The sequence below is a fragment of the Mustela nivalis genome (genome assembly GCF_964662115.1).
Source record: "Mustela nivalis genome assembly, chromosome: 1".
In the NCBI taxonomy this organism is placed as follows: domain Eukaryota; kingdom Metazoa; phylum Chordata; class Mammalia; order Carnivora; family Mustelidae; genus Mustela; species Mustela nivalis.
The window spans coordinates 116,545,795-116,569,267 of NC_139020.1; the positions used below are offsets into that span (position 1 = coordinate 116,545,795).

The window sequence follows — 23,473 nt, forward strand, 5'->3', positions numbered from 1 at the left end:
CTCCTAAATTTGAAGCTCATTACTTCTCTCTCTGTTACCCTGCCCCATGAGATCTATATTCATGAGTGTGAGCAGAGAAGGGGAGACAGAGGGACATAGAAAGACGTGTCTAAAAACAAATGCTTTATATTCTCCCATACACTTGCTTTTCCTTCTTTGCCTCCAAATTTGTGGGAGGTTTTTAATGATAGGTGCATTATTTAAAATTTTTAATTTTATTTTTATCAAAGTAAGATAAACTTTTATCAAAGTTTAATAAGCCAAGTGGAATTAAAAGTAACCTAATTGGGGTAGCTGGGTAGCTCAGTCGATTGAGCATCCAACTCTTGATTTTGGCTCAGATCATGATCTCAGGGTCTTGGGATCAAGCCCCACTTTGGGTTTTGTGCATGCATGGATTCTCTCTCCCTTTGACCCTCTCCCAGCTCATGTGCCTGTGTGTGCGCACACACACACAAACACACATATACCCTCTCTCTAAAATAGTCTATTAAAAAAATAAAATAAAACTTGAAGTCTAGCTTTGTGATGCCACTAGCTTCAGTTTTCTTTTTTTTTTTTAATTTTTAATTTTTTATAAACATATATTTTTATCCCCAGGGGTACAGGTCTGTGAATCACCAGGTTTACACACTTCACAGCACTCACCAAAGCACATACCCTCCCCAATGTCCATAATCCCACCCCCTTCTCCCCCCCCAAAAAAATAAATAAATAAAAAATAAAATAAAATAAAATAAATAAATAAAAATAAAAAAAAATAAAAGTCTTAAAAGTAACATAATCAGAAATAATAGTCCTCACTCTTCTATACCATTCTTTGCACCCTTCTCTGCTCCCTGGTCCCACTCCCAGAAAATCCACCCCCCCCCTTTTTAAAGATTTTATTCACTTACTTGTTAGAGAGAGTGAGAGAGAACAAGCAGGGGGAGGAGCAGAGAGAGGGAGAAACAGGCTCCCTTCCGAGCAGGGAGCCCAATGAGGGACTTGATCTCGCGACCCTGGGATCATGACCTAAGCCAAAGGCAGATGCTTAACCAGCTGAGTCACCCCGATGCCCAATCCCCCTTTTAATTGAAAAGTTGCGTCTTCTTTTAACCTTCATGTTACTAAAAAATATATTTGCATTATCATCTTTTGACTTCTCATTACAATAGATGAAGTTTTAACTTATTTATGCCACTCTGACTTCTCATTCAGTGTCCGAGTGTATTTATATCACAGTTTTTTTTATTAACTTCATAGCTAGTATTCATATTATCATGATTAAGTATTGCTTATCTCTGATATGTTATACCATATTACATTCTTTTTTGTTCAACCTTTTCTATTTCCTGAAGTTAATAATTGCCTTGTTCTTTATTGGCTTAGTTTTCTATAAAATCATTTTTCTCAAAATGCTTGGGCATATATATCAAATGCCTCTTAGTATTATTTTCCAAGTGCTCAAATTCTTCAGAAATTTAACATACTCATTTCTTCTTTTCCCTTTGTCCGATGGCACTCATCCTGTTCCAGTCTAGACTATGAGTTCTCTAAGCCTGCTACAAAACTATTATCTTGAAATTTCTCTCTTTATCACACTTCTATGTCAGATCCAGGGAATAAGAGATTTTTTGGATACAATATTATACTAGATTTTTTTTTTCCCAACTCAGCATTGAATAACCTCCCTATGTTTGAAGGATTTCCAGTGTTATAAGTCTTGAGGAGAGGCAAAACACAGCTCTCACACTCAAAACTGAAGATGTCAGATGCTCAGTTTTCCAGTCTCTCCAACAGCTAAGAGTTCAGCATAAGGCCAAAGCTTTGCTAATCAAACGAGCCCCTTATATCTGGAATTAGAACTGAAAATCTGAGTAAATGGGTACTTCAAGGAACTCTCTAAAAGCCTGATGGTTGCTGCTGGATGGCTGCATTCCTGGATCCAGGGTCCAGGGCTTTCAGAATCAGAATCGGGTTCAAAATCAGCAGACTTCAGTGTCTAGATCTTGGTGCCTGCCACAGTAGTGCCCCCCAACTTCTCTGACTATAATTTTGAGTGTTGTTCTGACTGTATAGCCCTGAACTTACTTTGCTAGCCTTTCCAGCAATTCTCAGAGGGAAAGCTAGGAAATATGTTTTTACCTACTCATTTTGCTCTTTCAAATGAAATTGTGTGGTGTTTTTTTCCCTAAGGAAGGTGGGGAGATTGGGTAGCAACAGTCTATACAACAATTACCATGGTTTTAATTTTTAAGAGCTTTTGGTTTAACTTGATTTGTCCTTATGCTTTTTTTTTTTTTTTGGCTTTTAGATTTATTTATCATCTATCTATTTATTTATTTATTTATTTATTTGAGAGAGAGAGAGAGAGAGAAAGAGCATGAGCAGGGGAAGGGGTCGTGAGAGAGAACCTCCAGCAGACTTCCTACTGAATGTGGAGCCCAATGTGGGGCTTGGTCCCAAGACCCTGAGATCATGACCTGAGCTGAAATGAAGAGCCAGATGCTTAACCGACTGAGTCACCAGGCGCCCCACTCACCACCTTTTTAAAAATTTGAACATCATCTCATTCTAATTTTATGAGTACAATGGCTTGTATTATCTCTCTGGTAATAGTCCTTATTCTCCTTCTAGTCTTTTCCTGCTCTTTTTACTGACCTTTGTTCTCTAGATCCTTTATTCTTTGGCTTGGTCTTTCTCTCTCTCTCATGTTGGAGGCTTTACTAAAATGTCTGTTGATCTTTCAATTTCTTTTCCTACTTAGAAGTTAAGTACTAAAAAGCTGTTTAGAAGACCCCCATACTGGGCAGAGCTTGCTGATTGGGGCACCTCACTGTAGAGTGATTAGGGAGTAAGCTGGCTTTTTCATAGGAGGACCCCCAAAGGTGGCTCTCTCTAGAGTTTTTCCTCTGGACTCTTTAGTTGCTACAGAGGAGGGTCCTTTAATCTCTTGCCTCACCCAGATGGCTGCTTGCGCTCAGGGAGCAGGGGGAGGTAGGGGACTTAGGGATACCTTACTGTGTAGGATACAGACTTTCTTTTAATTCCCTAGTTTCTAGCTCCATTCGCCCACTCTTTGCCATGCCTGGTGTCCAAGTCCTGGCACTCACTGGTTTGATTTCTTCAGAGAAAAGGGTCAGGTAAAGAAGGAGTTGTTACCTAGCTATGTGGGCAGAAGAAAAGCTCTTGTTGTCCAGCTGTTTCAGATATGGGCTCACAGCCAAACCTCTGCACCTTACCACTTCCCAGGGACACAGCTCTGCCTGATCTTGAACTTTGCTGGGGTCTACCAGGGTGCCTTGGGCTGCTCCTTGCCAGTATCCTCTCTGTAGTTCCTAGAGTTCATTCTCTTCTACTCTGCTTACTCTTACCATTTCTCTGTCACCTTTCCATTTTCTAAGTCTTGTTTTTATGTTTTCTCGTTCTCATGTTTGTGGGTTTGTGCCTTTTTAATTCCTTTTCTGTCTTCTTAGTGGGTTTTCAGGAGAGACATGTGGTCAGTTTGCAATGTTTAGTCAATGAAGTGCTCGCTGCCCAGTTGCCCAACCGTAGAAATGTCATAGCTGCTGACCACTCCCTCTCTTCCATCCTCACTGTCTGTACCTTGGTGCAGACCCTTCCCATCCATGACCTAGACTCTTATTAAATCTGCAAACCAGACTCTTGCCTCCCGATTCTCCCACATCCTGTTTCTCTTTTTCATTGTCCACTCAATGGTCTTTCTAAAATAAAACCCTCATCATATCTCTCTTACTTAAAAACCTTCAGTAAAATCTAATCTTTTCCATCTAAAGTCCAAGATCTGTGGTGTGATTTGCAAGGTTCTTTACAATCCTGCCCTATATTACCTTTTTGGCCATTTTTCTCATGACAGCCCATGCTCTGTATTTCCAGTTACACTTAGATTAGTGCCCTAAACACATCTTGTTCTTTATTCCTTCCTGCCTTTGCATATGCTATTCTGTCTTCACAGTTGCCTCAACTCCTGCTTCTACATCTGGAAAGCTCCCACTTATAGTGGAAAATCCATCTGACTTTTTATACCCATTTATACCCCTCGACAAGGCTTTCCTGATTTCCTCTCCTGTGCAAGCATAACATTTGATCCATGCTAATAGTATAAATAATTAACACATTGTTTTATACATTTAGATCAAATTTGTTTACACATTTGTTGTCAAGCCTACATGGCTGTCTGTCTTAAGGAAAAGAAATACTAGTTTCGGGGCGCCTGGGTGGCTCAGCGGGTTAAGCCTCTGCCTTCAGCTCAGGTCATGATCCAGGGTCCTGGGATGGAGCCCCGCATCAGGCTCTCTGCTCAGTAGGGAGCCTGCTTCCTCCTCTCTCTCTCTGCCTGCCTCTCTGCCTACATGTAATATCTGTCTGTCAAATAAATAAACAAAATCTTAAAAAAAAAAAAAAAGAAATACTAGTTTCATTCCTTTACCCCTAGACTGTGGCCTTTCTTTAGTCATAAGCCATGCCTTTCCACCTTTTATTCATCACAGTATTTCTACAAAGTACACAGCATGCAACAAACACTCAGAAAAGGCTAAATTGATGTGTAATTGAGAAGATATTAGCTTAAGAATATGAAACACGGATCAATAAAGTAAAATACAGTTACACTATTTATTATAAGAACCTAATCTGTGACAAACCAGATGTCATACAATAATAAGAATCAAATCACTATTGAGTAAACATTGTTGAAGTCAAATGGATCAAAAAGATTAACTAGGGCTATATTTTATACCTTAGATAGCCATGAATTCCTTATTTATAACAGCTGTGCAAGAGAGGTATGTCTGACTATTGAAGGCATCATCAAAGACAAAGAGGATCTGATTAAATAGAAATAAAAAACATTTGTACAACACAGTGTCACAGAAGGAAACAATTATTCTGACAAGCACAGCTGATAAAAGCATACCTTCCAGTGCATATTATTTTTAAAAATAGGAAGGTCAAAATCCAGATTCTACTAAAGAGAAGTGTGCAGATGAATATGCAGTTTACACTTGAAAAATCAATGCCCAGACTCATTCATTCTTCATTCAACAAACTTTTATTGTTAAGTGTCAGATATTGTTGGTATTTTAAAATAGCCAGTATTTTTAGAGCATGTTCTATGTTCTTGGCACTGAAATAAGCACTTAACAGATTATCTCATCTAAACTCAGAATTTAGTCATTGTTACTATCTTTTAACAGAGGTTTGGAGATGTTAAACATTTACTCAGGATATGAGACACCAGAATTTAAAACCAGGTCAAATTCACTTTAGATTCTGTGCTCTTAACCACTACACAAAGTGTATGCTTCTTGCTGATAGTATCTCCTATAAACTAGAACCTCACATTAATTCAAAGAAATCATTGCACATTACTTAAGCTATCAAAAATGTAAATTAAAAATAGTAGATCTGTGGTAATCAGGTATATGTACACCATTGCTGGAAGCATGTCCAGTGGATTCATTCCCTCTGGATCTGTTGATTAAAGTTTTTTTTATCAAATTTGGGGACCATTATTTCTGCAAATCTTTTTTCTGCTCTTCTCTTTCTCTCCCGTCTCTGTGGACTCCAATTGAACATTAACTGGGATACTTTACATTGCCCCCAGATCTCTGAAGCTGTTCTTTTTGCTTCCACCTTTTCCTCTCTGTCCTTCAGTCTGGAGAATTTCTACTGATCTATCTTCAAGATCACCGATATTTTCTTCTGCCATCTCAAATCTGCCATTGAGCCCATATGGTAAAGTTTTGTTGCTGCTGTTGGATGTTCTAACTGTTGAGTTTTCATTTGCTTTTTTTTTTTTAGATTTATTTATTTATGAGAGAGAGAGTATGAGTGTGTGCATGAGAGTGAGGGAGGGGCAGAAAGGGAGGAAGAAAGACAAGCAGACTCCATGTTAAGCCTGGAACTTGACTCAGGGCTGGATCTCACAACCCTGAGATCGTGACCTGAGCCAAAATTAGGAGTCCAATGCTCAGCCGACTGAGCCACTCAGGTGCCTGTCATTTTTTTTTTTTTTTTTAACGTTTGTATGTCTCTGTTGGTATCCCCTATTTTAAAAGTCATTGCCATCATTTTTTCCTTAAAATTTTATTTGAGAGAGAGAGAAAGAGAAAGAATGAGAGAGAGAGAGAGAGAGAGAGAGTGAGTGCACCTGAGTTGGGGGAGGGGCAGAGGGACAGGCAGTGAGTGGGGAACCCAACATGGCACTTGATCCCAGGACCCTAAGATTGACCTGAGCTGAAGTCAGACACTTAACCAACTCTGCCACCCAGGAGCCCCTGACAATGTATTTTTATTTATTCTTTGAACATATTTATGATACTAGCTGCTTTGGAGTCGTTGTCTGCTAAGCCCAACATGCAGGCCCACTCAGTCAGATTCTTTTGATTGCTTTTTCTCCAGAGAAGGGTCAGTTTTCCATTTCTTGCATGTCTTGTAATTTTTGGTTGAATAACAGACAATTTAAGTAATACAGTGAGGCAACTCCTGATTCTGATATATATGTCCAAGTTTTTGTTTGTTTTAGTAAATTTCCTGGATTTGAACTATGGAATCTCTCTCTTCTGTGGTGTGTGGATTCTGATGTTCTTACTTGGTTTTTTTATTCTTGTTTTTAATTTTCAGCCTGGCTTCCGGGGGTTGCCCTTGAGTTTACATGGCCCACAAGGCTCCACCCTCTGCCAGTGGATCTGTGTAGGTTGGGAGCAGTCAAAGTTGCAGCTAGTTCTCCAGTCTACCCTGGATTTTACTTTTTGCCAGTCTCTCCGGTGTCCTCAGGAAGGAGCATAGTTTTCCAGTTAGCCAAGGGAAATACAGGGAGATATAGTCTTTCTGTGGCTCTCTCATTTCTAGATCTTTCCATCAAATTTCTGGTTGACCCACTGCTTGCCCTAGGTGGGTCCACAACCTCAGGCTAGCAAAGCGAGGGCTTTCCCCTCTCAATTTTCTACTGTACTCACCACATTTAGCTTATAAAGGCCCAGCTCAGGTTTGCTCCCTCTGGAAGCAAAACTGCTGATTTCTGACTAGCTCCACACTGGTAAGAACTGGGATAGGGACAGGAGGCCAAGCCATAGGCTCTCACTGTTCTCACCTTCAGTCCTAGCAGATTTTGAAAAAGAAATATTTCTTAATTATTTGTCTCCATTTGGTAAATTGTGGAGCCCTGAGTGATTGGTTTTTGTTATTTTGTCCGGTTGTATACTTACTTCTTGTGAAGAGAATTCACTGACCTCTTCACATTACCATAGCTAACAGTCCCTCTGGTTCCTCCTCCTCCCCACCTCCTTCTTCTTCTTTTTTAATTTTTGATTTTTATTATTGCTTTTTGATTGATATAACATCTCTGGTTCTTTCTCTCTGGAGAATGATCTTTTATGATACAACAAGAAATATAAAACTATTTAACTGCCCTGACTGTAAATCTATTTGGAGGAATTGTATATCAAAGAAACAAAACCAAACAACAAACCATCAGATGTGTTCCAGATTGTCATAGCTACATTGTTTGTGTTAATAAAAAATTAGAAATAAATGTGCAACATTTGGAAAGTGGTTAGAATAATTATATTACTAATTAATACCACAACTAAAAAAATGCCGCATGAACTTGAAACATGATCCTTTGTGGACTATAGAAATGCGCATTCTTGTGCATTTCTATAGTCCACACACCTGAAATATGTGTTTATTTATTCTGATAAAGATATGGAGTACATTTGCAGAGATGTTTACTATTTATTTTAAGTCACTTCTATAAAATTATTTAATTTTTTATTTTAAAAACACATAATTATGTTTATTATATTTGATATTTTTAACATGCCTGATGTGTGGTTTTGTTTACCTGTTTGTTTTGCAAGTAAGGTGTGATAAAGTAAAGTTGCTTTCTTGGTTATTATTCTAGAATTTATAACATGAGAAACTGTCTCCTCCCACACTAGTCTGTAAGACTTACTTCTTTCAGCAAAACCCTTGACAGGAGAAAAAAAATTATCTTAGTCACTATCCAAGGGTTTTGCAACCATAGTTGTTCAGAATTCTGAATAACTGCCTGCCTGCTTCGTTGTGCCTATACACAGTAGTTGAGCATCGTTGCAGGAGTTCTCTCTCACATTACTGATGTATAAAACTTCATTGTGCTTGCCTGGAGGGCACACCCCTTCCTTCTGTTTCCCCCCAGGCTCCTCGGAAAACATACACACCCATTCAGTTTCCTTAGGCACAGGGTAGTTGAGGTTGTGTGAGATTAAGATTAACTGCGAAAAGGTGAGGTTAACATTTCACACATCTCAGAGAGGCAAAAATCTAAGTCCTTAACCAATGCTGTTCCTTCTTTAAAAACCAAGGGGGCAACTGTATTTCACTAAGCCTATAACTGAAAAAAATGAATCATGCCTTGGGCATGTTAAAGTTGTACAATTTAATGAATGGTAATGAACAGTATTCCTACTTTTTAAAAGCCATTAATTCAAATCAGTCATAAACTTTGGCAGTTTATATTAATCCACAATTGAGGAGATACTTCCTCATCATTTCCTATACACAAACTTCTAAATGCCAAATCTTGGCATTTAATATGTACATTTAAGATGTAAAAGACAGTCATTGCCCTCAAGATATGGAAGTACAAAAGATAAGTATAATAGTTGGAAGCCTGTGATGAAGGCAGATAGATGTTGAAAGGATAGAGACTACTTTGGGGGCTAGGGCGGGTTCTTTATTCATTTGGCCACATATGTAGAGCATTTACTACATTTCAAACACCGTTGCTGGTGTGAGGGAACATTCTGAATAGACATAGAAGGTCTCAGCTGTCCTTGAGCTTGCATTGTAGTAGGGGAAGACACATATTAAACAAACAAATATATATATACCATAATATCAGTAAGTGATAACTACTATGATGAAAGGTAAAGCAGGGTAACAGAATAGAGAGAGACGACGGTGGGGAGAAAGGGTACCGTTTCAGACAGGTTTGTCAGAAAAGATATCTCTGAGAAGAGGATTTTTTTTTTAAGATTTTATTTATTTATTTGACAGAGAGAGATCACAAGTAGGCAGAGAGGTAGGCAGAGAGAGAGGAGGAAGCAGGCTCCCCGGTGAGCAGAGACCCCAATGCGGGACTCGATCCCAGGATCCTGAGATTATGACCTGAGCCAAAGGCAGAGGCCTAACCCACTGAGCCACCCAAGTGCCCCAGAGAAGAGGATGTTTTAATGGAGACTCTAATCATAAAGTAGTTAGCCATGCAGAGATGTGGGGGAAGAGTTCCAGGCAGAAGAAATAACATGTATAAAAGTACAGGTGAGCATAGGCTTGGCAAGTTCCAAGAACAGCAGAAGTCCAGCAGTAACTTGAGAGGAGTGGGCCAGGGGAGAGAGGTAAGAGGCAAGTACCTGAGGAAAGTGAAGGTCAGTGCCCTGTAGGACCATGTAGGCCAGGGTTGTGATATGATCAGGTTCAGCCTTCAGAAAGGTCACTTAAAAGAAAAAAAAAAAAAATCACTGGCTTTGTGAGGAATGTATTGTATGGAGAGAGGTAAGAGAAGGAGCCAAAACCTGTTGGATATATACTAAGGCAGAGTAAACTATAATAATAATAATAATAAATAAAGTGGCTCAAACACAATGGAACTTTATTTCTCACTTTCACTAATAGTCTAGGAATGCTCTCCTCCCTGCACTGATTCTGGGACTCAGGCTCCTTCCATTCTTTTGGCTTTATTATCCCTTAGTACCTTGTCATATAAAGTCAAGACTCAGTCACAATGTTCAGATTTCAGGCACAGAGAAGAGATATACCTATTCTCTCAAAGACCTTGGTGCTGAAGTGGTACTCACCACTTTTGTTTGTATTCCACTGGTGAGAACTTAGTCATGTGACTACACCTCACTGCCAGAGATCCTGAGAAATGTACTATGACTGTAGTCTCTACTGTAGGAACACACTTTATTAAATCAGATGAAAGATGAAAATGGCTTGGACTAGGATGGAAGCAATGGGAGTGGTAAGGAGTGGTCATATTTTGGATATATTTTGGTGGTAGAATCAACAGTAAGTACAGTTGAAATAGATTTATGTGTGAGGAAAGAGGGTTAAGGATAAATCTTGGAGGGACGCCTGGGTGGCTCAGTTGGTTAAGCAGCTGCCTTCGGCTCAGGTCATGATCCCAGCGTCCTGGGATTGAGTCCCGCATCAGGCTCCTTGCTCGGCAGGGAGCCTGCTTCTCCCTCTGCCTCTGCCTGCCATTCTGTCTGCCTGTGCTTGCTCTCTCCCCCTCTCTCTCTGATAAATAAATAAAAATCTTAAAAAAAAAAAAAGGATAAATCTTGGAGAGTTGAGTGAATTGTGGTATCATTTATTCAGATGAAGAAAACTTGGGGAGAATAGATTTCTGCTTTAGCCAGGTTAAGGTGTTTGTTAGGTAAGGGGAGATATTAAGAAGACAACTAAGTACCCAAAACTTCAGTTCAAGGGAGAGATCGATGATGTTGTAAACTTGGAACATCAGCATTTGGGACTAGGAGTGAATATATTTGGAAATAAGAAGAGTGCCAGGGATAAATAAATGCTGGGATACTCCAATATTTGGGAGTTGGAAAGGGTGGTAAGCCAGCAAAGGAGACTGAGAAGGAGTGGCCAGTGAGACAGGAGGAAAACCAGGGAAGTAATGTATCCTAGAAACCAAAAGAAGAAAGTGTTTCAATAAGAAGAAAGAGATCATATATGTCAGATACTGTCTGAAAGGTCCAGTAGAATGAGGAATGTAAGTGGACCATTGAATTTGAGAAGTTTCAAGTCACTGACAACCTTAGGAAGAGTAGTTTTAGTGGAATGTTATATACAATCTTAAGAGTGAGCTGAGGAAATAATGGGAAGTAGAGACTGTCTAGACAATTCTTGTGAGGAGTTTTGCTATAAAGAAGATAAAGAAATAGAGCAGTAACTAAGGAGTGGATTAGGAAGTATTTGTTCAGGTGGGAGAAATTACAGTATATTTGCTTTGATGGGGATGATTGAGTAAAGAATGGAGAAATTGATGATGCAAAGGCAAAACCCTTGAACAGGGCACAAGTGGAGGGGTGTGCCTTAGGTAAGGGGTGCATTAGTAAGTCCTTAAGGACTCTTCATCCACTGTGAAAAGAAGAAAGACAGAAGAGAGGGTACAGATGCAAGAGAGGGTACAGATGCAAGTAGATTTGGTGTGAGAGATTATAAAATCTCTGTTTGAGAGGAGAAGCTTTAAATTTGTTACATCAGAGAGTAGGAGAATGAGTTGGTTAGGTATAAGACTGCTGGGGAATGCCGAAGTGTGGAAGCAGGTGAGGTAAGCAAGGGAATGCTGTTGGTCTTGGACCATAGAATCTTAGCTAGGTAAGAGGGTAGTGAAAAGAGGAGGTAGGTGATAGAAAGCAAAAACATAGTAGGACAAATTGACTGAAGATCCCTTTGTAGGCTATGAATAGTTGGGGTGAGAGACAGCAGAGAAATAAGGGGGGAAAAAAGAGGTGATAAGCAGAGGTAGATAGATTGAGATCATGATTTAGAAGTGTAAAGTTACTAGTAAAGCAAACCTCAAGTGTGGTCGAGGGAGTTAATGGCTGAGGTGAATGGAAATTATTTTTAAGCTGAGTTACAAAATTGGAGGAGAAGAATTCATAGGTATTTTCTCATAAAAATAGAAAAGGGTTTGGTAACAAATTGGTAACCAAAGATTTGGCTCATTTATTTTTTAGATTTTTTCCTGAAGTCTCCGCTCCAAGATATCCAGAGACCAACTTCTTTCTATACCCACTTGTGCAACCCCTGGGTCTCCCTGTTAGGGGTGAGTAACTTCATTTTTTTCTCAACTGTCCTTGAGAAGAGAATTTTGATAGAAATGTCAATCGAGGGGGCTGCACAGGGGAGAGGAGAAAGGAGAGTCTTGACTAGGAGCAATGTGATTTAAGTGTGTTACATTAGAATTTAGATGAGTCTACAAATGGCAAGATTATATTTAATGAACTACTTATTTTAATCAATGGTTTACTTTAAAAATAATTAATCATCTATGATAACCTCTGGGTCTCTAAATTTTTAGGTATACCAAATTAGCATAATTTCACTCTAATTTGTTTCTTCTAGGCAGGAGTAGGACAAGGAGCTAGGGTAGAATATTTATTGATAGTTTTGATTACAGGGTGCTTTCAGGTCGGTGTCTTCTCAAATATTTGCTTAAGTGAGGTTATGAATTATGAATTATAAGAATTATATGTGAACTTCAACTATTCAGAATTTATAGTGATCAGAGGTTGATGAGAGGGACTATTGTTTCTTATGGCCCTGGCCTTGTGGCTTGCTCACCATGTGATAAACTGTTAGATGATTTTCCCTTCCTACTTTGTTTCCACAGGCTTTTGTGTCTCTTCTTATCATGTTTGTGATCCAGTGGGTCTACACCCTCATTAACATAGGTGTTGCTGCCGTTGTGTATTTCTACATTGGTCGGGCCAGTCCAGGGCTTCACCTTGGTAAGCAGCAGAGCCTTTTTGCTACCATCTCCCTTCTTCTTCTTCTCTTTCAGCATTCATTGAAAAATGTATTTTGAGCACCTGTTAAATGCTGACACTGACTCAGCTCTCAATCTCATTTTCAAGTAGCTTATAGTCTAGGAGGAATAATATAACATGCACACAGATGGTAACAAATAAAAAATAATAACAACTTGTTGGTTGCCAGAAGACATATGGCAATAAAATTGTTAGTAACAATTTTAATGTTGGAAGAAAGAAATGGAAATATTCTGTTTCAGCTTTCTGATACTAATGTGAAATACTATAATATCACTTAAAGGTAGACCATAATAACTTTAAAAGGTATACTACAAACCCTAATGTAACCATTAAAATACAGCAAAGAAGTATAGCTAAAAAGCCAATAAAGAAGATAAAATTGAATTTACAAAGTACTCAAATTGAAATAAAACAGGAAAAAATAAAATAATAATAAAGGACATATGAGACAAACAAAAAACATATAGCAAAGTGGCTTATATAAACCTTGCCATATGAATAAGCACACTAAATATAAATGGTCTAAACATTCCCAGTTAAATGGTTAAACCCTGAGATTGTCAGATTGAATAAAAAAATTGTGATCCAACTATATGCTGTCTACAAGAAATCTACTTTAAATAGAAAGGTCAAATATATTAAGAGCAAAAGGGAGGGAAAAGATAATACCAGGATAACGTGAATCAAAACAAAAGTGAAGTAATTGTATTAACACCAGACAAAATAGATTTCAGAGAACAGAATATTGCCAGAGATAAAGAGGGTCATTTCAGAAAAGTAAAGGGGAAAATTCATCAAGAGGATAAAACAAACCTTAACACTTACGTACTTAGAAACAGAGCTTTAATAACATGATGTAAAACCTGACAGAACTTCAAAAAGAAATAGAAAAGTTCATAATTATAGTCAAAATTCCAATACCTCTCTCTCAATAATTGCTGAAATAAGTAGGCATAACATCAAAAGGCTTTAGAGGAGTTGAAGAACATTGATAGCAAACCTGACCAAACTGACATTTATAGAGTATTCCACCCAATAATAACAGAATATACATTTCTTTCAAGTATACATGAAACAGCAGTACCTGGGTGGCTCAGTGGGTTAAAGCTGCTGCCTTTGGCTCAGGTGATGATCCTGGGTCCTGGGATCGAGTCCCGAATTGGGCTCTCTGCTCAGCGGGGAGCCTGCTTCCCTCTCTCTCTCTCTGCCTGCCTCTCCGACTACTTGTGATTTCTCTCTGTCAAATAAATAAATAAAATCTTTTAAACAAATGTTTAATAAAATTTTTTAAGTTTTTTTTTTAATTTATTTGAGAGAGAGTAAGAGTAAGAGAGAACATGAGAGGATGAGAGGAGAGAGGGTCAGAGGGAGAAGCAAACTCCCTACTGAGCTGGGAGCCCAATGCAGGACTGGATCCCTGAACTCTGGGATCATGACCTGATCCTAAGGCTGTCACCCAACCACTCAAGTCATCCAGGAGTCCCAATTGTTAAAAGTTTTTAAAAAGATGAAATAAATTTAAAAGCATTCAAACAAATTCAAGAACACAGTATGTTCTTTGACTAAGGGGAAGGTAAATTAGAAATAAGTAATAGAATGATATCCCAGTTATCAAAATGTTTAGAAACTAAAGAACCTAAAATGACTAAGAACTCTAAATAAACTCAATAAACTAAATAACTGATGGCCCAAAGGAAATATAATAAGTGAAATTACAAAGTATTTTGAACTGAACAAAAATGAAAATGTAACATTTCGAAATTATGGGATGGAGCTAATTCCGTAGTTAGAAGGAAATTTATACACATCGAATGCATATATTAGAAAAGATATATTATATATATTATTATATTATATACTAGAAACCAATATTGCACAGTATGTTAACTACTGAAATTTTTAAAAAAAGAAAAAAGAAATTTCTGAAATCAATGACCCCAATTTCCAACTTAAGAAACTAAGGAAGAGCAGATTAAACCCAAATAAGAATAAAAAAGGAAAAAATAAAGATCAAAATAGAAATCAATAAAAATTTTACATAGAGAGAACGCAATGGGACAAAAATCTGGTTATGCGAGATCAATAAAATTGACAAACCTCCAGCTAGACTGATCAATATAAAAGGAGAAAAGGCACAAAACTACCAATATCAGGAATGGGAGAGATGATATTACTAGCATCTGCAGGTATTAAAAGTAAAACAAAGAAATATTATAAACAGCTATATGCCAATAAATTTGGCAACTGAGATAAACTGAACAAATTCCTTGAAAGACAGAAATATCAAGGCTCACTCTAGAATATAGGGCTATTTAGGTAGTCTAAATACCTTGTCACTGAAAACCTGCCCACAGGGGCACCTGGGTGACTCCATCAATTAAGCCTTCAGCCTATGTCACGAGCCCAGGATCCTGGGATTGAGCCCCAGGTCAGGCTCTCTGACCAGTGGGGAGCTGCTTCTCCCTCTCCCTCTGCCTGCCCTTCTGCCTGCTTGAGCGCGTTCTCTCTCTCTCTGTCAAATAAATAAATAAAATCTTTAAAATAAATGATTAAATAAAAATAAATAAAAACCTGCCCACAGAGAAAACTCTAGGCCCAGATGGCTTCACTAATGCAAAGTGCCAGATATTTAAGGAAGGAAGAAAATTAATTCTATAGAAACTCTTTGGAAAGCTCTACATCAATATCCCTCATGAATGTAGATGCAGAAAGTCCTAACAAAATTTTAACAAGTTGAATATAAAGATGTATAAAAAGGATAATACATCATAACAAAATGATGTGCCCAGGCTTCAAGGTTGGTTTAACATTCTAAATTAATTAGTGTAATATTCACAAACTACAAGAGAAAAAACTACAAACATTTCTGAGAAGAAATTAGAGAGGAAATTAAAGAAATAAATGAACTGTATTTTTGAATTGGAAGATTCAATATTCTTAATGTCAGTTCTCCCCAGATTGTTCTATGGATTTGACACAATCCCAGTCAAAATCTCAGCTGCCTTTTGTGGAGCAAATGGCAAGCAGATTCCAAAATATTTACACGGAAATGCAAAAAGCCCTATAGTAGTCCAAACAGCTTTGTACACGAACAGAGTTGAACTTACATTACCTGATTTCGAGACTGATTATACGCTAAAGCAATTGAGATATCATGGTATTGGCATCAAGATAGACAAATCAGCGGACAAAACAGAAAGTCTAAGAAACGGTACCACGACAGTTCAGTGGAAGAAAAGTCTATTTGCCATATGATGCTAGAAAAATTGGAAATCCATATTCAAAAAAATAAGCTGCAATTGCATATATCGTACACTATAAAAGTAACTCAAAATAGATGATAGAATTAAACATAAAACCTAAAATTATAAAATTTCTAAAATAAAATATAAGAAACTGTGGCTGAATGAGACAGATTTCTTAGATACAACACTCAACGCAGAAAAAGATTTGATAAATTGGACTTCATCAAAATTAAGAACTCTGATCTTCCAAACATACTAGTAAAGAAATGCAAAGTTTGGGGCGCCTGGGTGGCTTAGTTGGTTAAGCATCTGCTTTCAGCTCAGGTCATAATCCCAGGGTCCTGGGATCAAGTCCCTTTTGGCTTCTTTTCCCACTCCCCCTCCTTGTGCTTTTTCTCGCTCTGTCAAATAAATAAATAAATAAAATCTTAAAAAAAAAAAAAAAAAGAAATGCTAAGGCAAGCCAAGACTGTGGGAAAATATTAGCAATTCACATACCCAATAAAGGACTTGTATCTAGAATACATAAAAACTCTCAAAATTCAATAATAAGGAAATGACAACAAAAACAGGCAAAGATTTTAAATGGATCTCATCAAAGAACATTAATGGATGGCAAATAAGCACATGAAAAGATGCACAACATGCATGTTCATTAAGAAATGCAATTAAAATCACAACATACTACTATACACCTATTAATATGACTAAAATTAAAAGTACTGACGATAAAAAAAAAATACTGACCATGCCACCCGTCATTGAAGATATGGAGCAACTAGAACTATCATATACTGCTGGTGGGAATGTAAATAATACGATCACTTCGTAAAACAGTGCGGCAGTTTATTAACAAGTTAAACAGGAAAGTGGGGTGATGGGTAAAATAGGTGACGGGGATGAAGGAGTGAACTGGTGATGAGCTCCCAGTGATGTAGGGAATTATTGATCGCTATAATGTACACCGGGAACTAATATAACACTGTATGTTAGCAATATTAGAATTAAAATTTAATAAATAAATTGATAGATAAGTAAATAAGTAAGTAGGTAAGTAAAGTTAAACATACACCTGCTATATGAACTAGCTACAGGGTCCTAGTTATTTACCCAAGCGAAATGAAAGCACATGGCCATAAAAAAAAATGCACATGAATATTCAGATCAGCTTAATTTGTAAGGAGCCCCAAACTGGAAACAATTCAAATGTCCACCAAGAGGTGACTCTATAAATGAATTGTAGCATAGCCATACAATGGAATATTACTCAGCAATACAAAGGATGAACTTTTTTTAAAAGAATGGGCATTGAGGCTCATGGGTGGCTCAGTTGTTAAGCATCTGCCTTTGGCTCAGGTCATGGTCCTAGGGTCCTGGGGTGCAGTCTCATGTCAGGTTCCTTGCTAAATGGGGAGGCTGCTTCTTTCCCTCTGCCTTCTTCTCCCTCTGCCTGCCATTCACCCTCTTGTGTTCTCTCTCTCTATCTCCCTGAAAAATAAATAAATAAAATCTTAAAAAAAAAAAGTATGGACTGTTGATCCATGCAGCGACATGAATGAATCTCAAGATAGAGATGCTGAGTCAAAGAAACCAGACTGAAAGAGTACATAGTATATTTCATGTGTATAATTAATATATTTTATATATAATTTATATATAAACCAGACAAAAAGAATGCATAGTATACTTTTCTGCATATATATAATTACTGAAAATGCAAACTAATCTATAATGACAGCAGATCTGTGGTTGCCTTTGGATGGGGTTCGTGGGTGGGGGGATGCATGGGAGGGAGGTCTTATGAAGCAGCTTGAGGAAGCTATTGGAGGTGATGGATATGTTCATTATCTTGTTTGTGGTGATGGCTTCACAGTACATACATGGGTCAACACTTTCCAAATTTTACACTATAAATACATGTAGTTTGTTCTAAAAATGTACTAATTTGTTTTAATTAGTAAGATTAAACACAGGCACAGAAATGGTAAGATACACACACAGAAAAATGATAGTCACAAAGGAAGAAGTTTATACTGACAGATCCCTAGAAACAGGAGGCAGGGCAACAACTCAGGGCCTAAAGGGGAAGGAGCAGGGTTGGTCAAGATGAAGAGAGGAGAACTTGACCCAGAGCCATTACTGAAGTTTTAATAGGAAGGGATGGGCAAGGCAGGGAGGTAGCTGAACACGTTTAGGATTGGATAGTTTGAATAATTTTGGTGGGCTCTGGGGTATAAGAGTGGTCACCAGCTATCCAGTACCTGGCCCTGGGGTGATCAGGGTAGGGGAGTATTGGCTTGGTGTATGGGGAGTTTAACAAAGAAGGTGATTGGCGGTGAGGGCTCCAGATTGGTTGGTTTGTGTATCCCATAATGCTAACGTCCTGATTATATACTGAATACTATCTTATCAACCAGTTTTAAACCAGCCATTTAGATAGACAGACAGACAGATACAAAATTTGGAGAAGCATTTTCTGAAACTACATTTGATTTGATTTCCTGAAGTTTCATCTTATTTATTATATGAGATTATTTTTTAAAAACCCACATTAAAGGAGGGGTGGATTTAAAAAAAAAAAAGGTGCTAAGTTCTATATGAGTCAGTGTGTTCTATGTCAGGATACTTGGCCAGTATCACAGTAATCTCACTTCAAGCTTCGGCTCTGACGTGGCTGTATACTGAGCTAAGTGATTCACTTAACGCCTATAGAAATGTCCCCAGAGCCAGATCCTATGGGTGTTGTACTGTGAGGGTCCAAGATGTAAAACACGTCCTTTCTATGCTTAAAGGGTGAATGGTCTAGTAGGGGATTTTATAGCATGTATTTAACATATTATCAATTTGAATCTAACAGAAAAAAAATTATCAGAAAATTTTAGATTCCTAAGACTGAAGTTGGCAGATCCCCGGTTTTTTCTCTGTAGCACTGTTTTTAGTTTCTTTCTTGGGATTTTGGATTTTAGAAATTTTTGCAAGAAATTTTTGAACACTATATATGGGAACAAAGTCCTTAGTAGGTTGCTGTCAGAGTCTTACAATAAATGAGGTTTGGTTAAACTGAAAAAGGAAAGAAAGATTTTGTGCTAATTCTGTGTGTGGGTCAGAGAGTTTCACTATTAAAACTGGGCTTTTGGGGGCGTCTGGGTGACTTAGTGGGTTAAAGCCTCTGCCCTTGGCTCAGGTCATGATCCCATCGTCCTGGAATCGAGCTCTGCATTAGGCTCTCTGCTCATTAGGGAGCCTGCTTCTCCATCTCTCTCTGCCTGCCTCTCTGCCTACTTGTGATTGCTGTCTGTCAAATAAAAAGCAAAACAACAACAACAAAAAACCTGGGCTTCTGGATGTAGAGCCTTTATTAATACTTATGTATATGTTTTCCCTACAGGATCAGCTTCCAGCTTCAGCTTCTTCAGGTGGATGAAGTCCCTTGTGACCATCTCCTGCAGGTCTGTGCTAATAGGAGGTACTTGGGGTGTCCTGTCCCTGGCTAGGTTTAAGTGAAACATGTGTGGGAACCTGACATCTGACAACCTCAATGATGCTCAGACTCTGTTCCTCCTTGCCTTCCGCCACCCAGCCACCCCAGCCTCCCCCCGCCCAACCCTCCCTCCCCCCACCCCCCGTCTCAGCTCAGCAGAAGCTTCTTATGGCTCAAGTCTTGCCTTCATACCTTCAGGAATCATGAACAGAAGGTTTATCTAGAATCAGATTGCTGTGTGCTAAGTCAGCAAGTTCCCAGTCTAAGACATACCAGTTTCAATACACTATCATATACAAGATTAAGGCCTCAAGGCCACCCCTTCTGCCATCTCAATTCAGGGGCGGTTGATGTGATTGTATTGGCGAACAAGCAGAGATCAAGTACAGAAACAGAGCAGAGATTCTAGAGGATTTCTGTGGCCCCTCCATGTTCAAATACACAGGGAAAGGGAGAAGCAGGAGGAGGCCTCATGGAGAAGGTACGATTTCAGGAGTGCCCTCATCTCTTTCCTGTTCCTCCTCCACCCTTCCGGTACAATGCTTCCTCAACTTTGAAGGCCTCAGGACTCTGGAAAATCACTTCCCTCCCCTTTCGATACCAGTGAGGAGCCAGGGCTGCGGGCTGGGAAAATCCAGGCAGGACCCTGGTTTCATTTTGTTGGTTTGTTTCTGAAACTAGCAATGTCTGGGTTGCCCTTACCGATATTGCCACCTTCTGTGCCCTGATGTTGCTAATGGATGAGCGGAGCCTTTCCCATTGATCCCCCATGTAAATTCAGAATCCTTTTTTTTTTTCTTTCCGTTTTTTAAAAATTGTGGTAAAACAGACATGTCATAGACCTTATCATCTTAAACGATTTTTTTTTAGGTAGGCTTCACGCTGGGCTTGAACTCACAACCCTGAGATCAAGACCTGAGCTGAGATCAAGAGTCAGATGCTTACCTGAGGCATCCAGTGCCCCCCATCTTAACCATTTTTATGTGTATGATTCAGTGGCATTAAGTTCATTCATACCATTGTGCAGCCATCACCACCATCCATCTCCAGAACTCTCCATCTTGCAAAACAGAAAGTCTATGCTGACTAAACAGTAACTCCCCATTCCTCCCTCCTAAGAATCCTTTTATAGGCAACCTTTGTAAGCCCTCTAGTTCAAGTCGACAGAAGAAAGGAAATGTTGGTGCTAGAGCCTAGGATGATGAACCAAAAGGAGCCGGGCTCTGGGAACCACCAGGGAGAGGACTGGGAGGAGCTGGTGTGTGTAGGGGGGGGTCCCTGTCCTCTGCCAGGAAGATGGCTGTTGTCCTTTGTGCAGTGATAGGAGGTGGCGGGTTGCCCCTCCCCCCACCACTGGCCTTTCTTCCAGTCTGGGGCACCAGGTTGAGTGACTTGATCTCTTTCCCCTACCCCCTCGTCCTGACGGAAAGTAGAGGCTGAGTGAACACAGGTTCTGTGTAGAAGCTGCTGCAGAATTGAGCTGCAAGAGGTGTGTGGTTGAGAGTACTTGGCCTTATCTGATTCACAGGAATATTTTTAGGCATATTTCTGGTTTTAAAGCCTAGAAGTGACCCTGGGAGGTCACTCCTCCTTAAGTTGCACTTGAATTCCAGGAATTTCACCTCTGAGGTCACTGTAGTACTACTTAGGAAAAAACAATGTCTTCAGAGGAGATTATTCTTAGAGAAGGATAGTGCGTTGGTTGGAAGGGAAACCAGTACACACTGTTCATAGCTCTGTGGGCTTCTGAAGTGGGTGGTGAAGGTCTCCACTCCGTCTCAACACCACGTTTGCTGCCTCACGTGGCTCCTGGGTGAGGTCCTGTGGTGCTCAGCCAAGAGGGTGAAAGAACCAAGAAAGGATGATTCGCTTAAAGGTAGAAATGGCTGTTTGGTAGTTTTGAAGGGTTTGTTTCCTCCTCTCCCAACTATAGTCCCAGATGCTTTTCAAAACCGAAGAATAATATTATAGAATGTGTTTGGGCAAAGGAACTTGGCTATGTGCTTCCATTACACATACAATTCCCAGAATTATGTGATATGAAGCCTGACCTTGAGAAGGTTTTCTTTTCAGAAGTCCTAGCAATTGCCCAGGTGAGAATTCTCAGGCTATTCTAGTCTAAAAGGGAAACATAGTGTTTCCCTGAACTCAGAAGAATACAATAGTTTCACCTTAGGGGGAAAAAAAAGCTATTAACAAAAATAATTGATTGGCAAAAACACCTGTATGTTGACTGAATGTTACCTCTTGACCTTACATCTTGCAGATTCGACCTTTACAGAAGTTCTCTCATTTCTCAGAAAAATCTCCCTCTATCTAATTTAGAGATGTTCTCAGCAAGTGGCTTCAAGCCTTAGTCCTGTGATCTAAACTTCTATAACAGCACATTTTGCCAGAAGCAACTAGAGCTTCCTACTGAGGTTCCACAAGTTTAGAATATTAGATTGCTACCTTTTTAAGATAATTGTCAAATATATTCTTTAAAGAACTGAACATTAGTACTTACAGAGTGGATGATTCTTTCTGAGTAAAATTTTGAGGAGGCAATCCATGCCTCAGGTAGGATTTCTCGGGCGCCTGGCTGGCTCAGTGGGTTAAGCCTCAGCCTTCGGCTCAGGTCATGATCTCAGGTCCCCGCATCGGGCTCCCTGCTCAGTGGGGAGCCTGCTTCCCCTTCTCTCTCTGCCTGCCTCTCTGCCTACTTGTGATCTCTCTCTCTCTGTTAAATAAATAAATAAAATCTTTGGGAAAGAAAAAAAAAAAAAAAAGGACCTACCACAGACTGAGGAAACTGAAGGGGACCAGGAAAGATGAGAAAAGAAGGCAGGGGAGGTGATTGAAGAGCTGGCCTGGGGTGATGAAGCTGATGAGTGGCAGGGAGGTGACTCTTTCCTTACTGCATTCTGCCTGTAGCACTTTCCTCTTGTCTACCAGACATTTTTCTTTACGGTTTATTCTAACTTCAGCTGTATGGAGACACTTCAGTGACCATGGAATCCACATCAGGATATACTTTTTGTCTTCAGGCCAATTTAGTGTCAAAAGCCTTTGCAGCTCCCCTCCTAGCAGTTTCCTCTGTAAACCTCAGCCCTGGAAATCATTATTCGTTCAAGGTTCTTTCCAACGAACCAAAGAGAAAGCATCTCTTTCTGCTCTTCTCCATTTTCCAGCCTCTCTGTTCCATTATTTCATTTGAAAGGAAAGCGAAGAAAAGCCATAGAACCCCAACATGACACCGTGTGGAAGGTTATCTTGTGGGTTGTCTCCCATTGGGTGGGTACATTTTCTTATGTTTCCACTAAAGAGAGGTAAATATCACTCTCCTTATTTTATTTCATCCTTATTTTTTATAGTTTGGGTTCATAAACTATATATTATATATAGAATACTATATAGTATTCCGCAGTTATCTTATTTAAATGCATGTTAAATAAATACAAAATAATAAGCACAACGCCCCTCGTGCGAAGCACTGTTCTCTCCCAGAGCAGACCCAGCTCCACCGATTAGCGCTCTGTCTTTGGTTCTGACCGCCTCTGTGTTTCCTCTCACCAAAGGAGCTTGAGATCGCCCCAAGAGCAGATAATTTTGGCGCCGTCCCTGGCTAGGGTTGACATGGAGATGACTCAGCTCACCCAGGAGAACGCGGACTTTGCCACTCGGGACCGCTACCACCAGTCCTCCCTTGTGAGTCGGGAACAGCTGCTGTCTCAGTACTGAGGGACTGAGTACTCATTAGCAGGCAGCCCGAGGACCCTCCTGCCTTGGAGCTGGCCAGGGTGCAATGGATCCAGATCCCAGAGCCTTCATGATGCTGGTTCTCCTCAGTAAGAATCTCAGAGATGTTCTCCCCCTGCTGGTTTGGAGGATGGAAATCTGCAGTCTGGTCTGGAGCACCCATCTCCTCTGGGGAACCACCTGAAAGCCTGTAGCCTCCGCAACATGCACCCAGTTTGGAGAGCCCCACACAGACGTCAAGACGTGCAGGTGCGGAGAATCACACCAGGTTGCTTGCTCTGGAGGCCACAATAAATATTTTAAATTTTATTGTATTATTTATTTTTTGAATAAATAATACATTCACATGGTTCTAAAACCCAAAGGATAATCTTATATCATAATGTGCAAGCTTCCCCTCCCATCCTTGTTCCTCCTAAGTTCATCCCCTGCCCCAGAGGCAACCACTGTTC

At 39.5% G+C, this 23,473-nt stretch overlaps 1 protein-coding gene across 6 annotated transcripts in view; it reads left to right on the top strand.

Annotated features, from left to right (window-relative positions):
• SLC12A8 (solute carrier family 12 member 8) overlaps positions 1 to 23,330 on the top strand; it is a 135,949-nt gene extending 112,619 nt beyond the window's left edge. For all 6 annotated transcript variants that reach the window (XM_082699823.1, XM_082699820.1, XM_082699825.1 and 3 more), the window contains 4 exons: positions 11,742 to 11,830; positions 12,398 to 12,515; positions 19,191 to 19,251; positions 22,841 to 23,330. In XM_082699823.1, coding sequence (XP_082555949.1) covers positions 11,742 to 11,830; positions 12,398 to 12,515; positions 19,191 to 19,251; positions 22,841 to 23,003 — 431 coding nt within the window. In that variant the 3' untranslated portion in view covers positions 23,004 to 23,330. The remainder of the gene's footprint in view (positions 1 to 11,741; positions 11,831 to 12,397; positions 12,516 to 19,190; positions 19,252 to 22,840) is intronic.
• Positions 23,331 to 23,473: the final 143 nt, after the last annotated feature.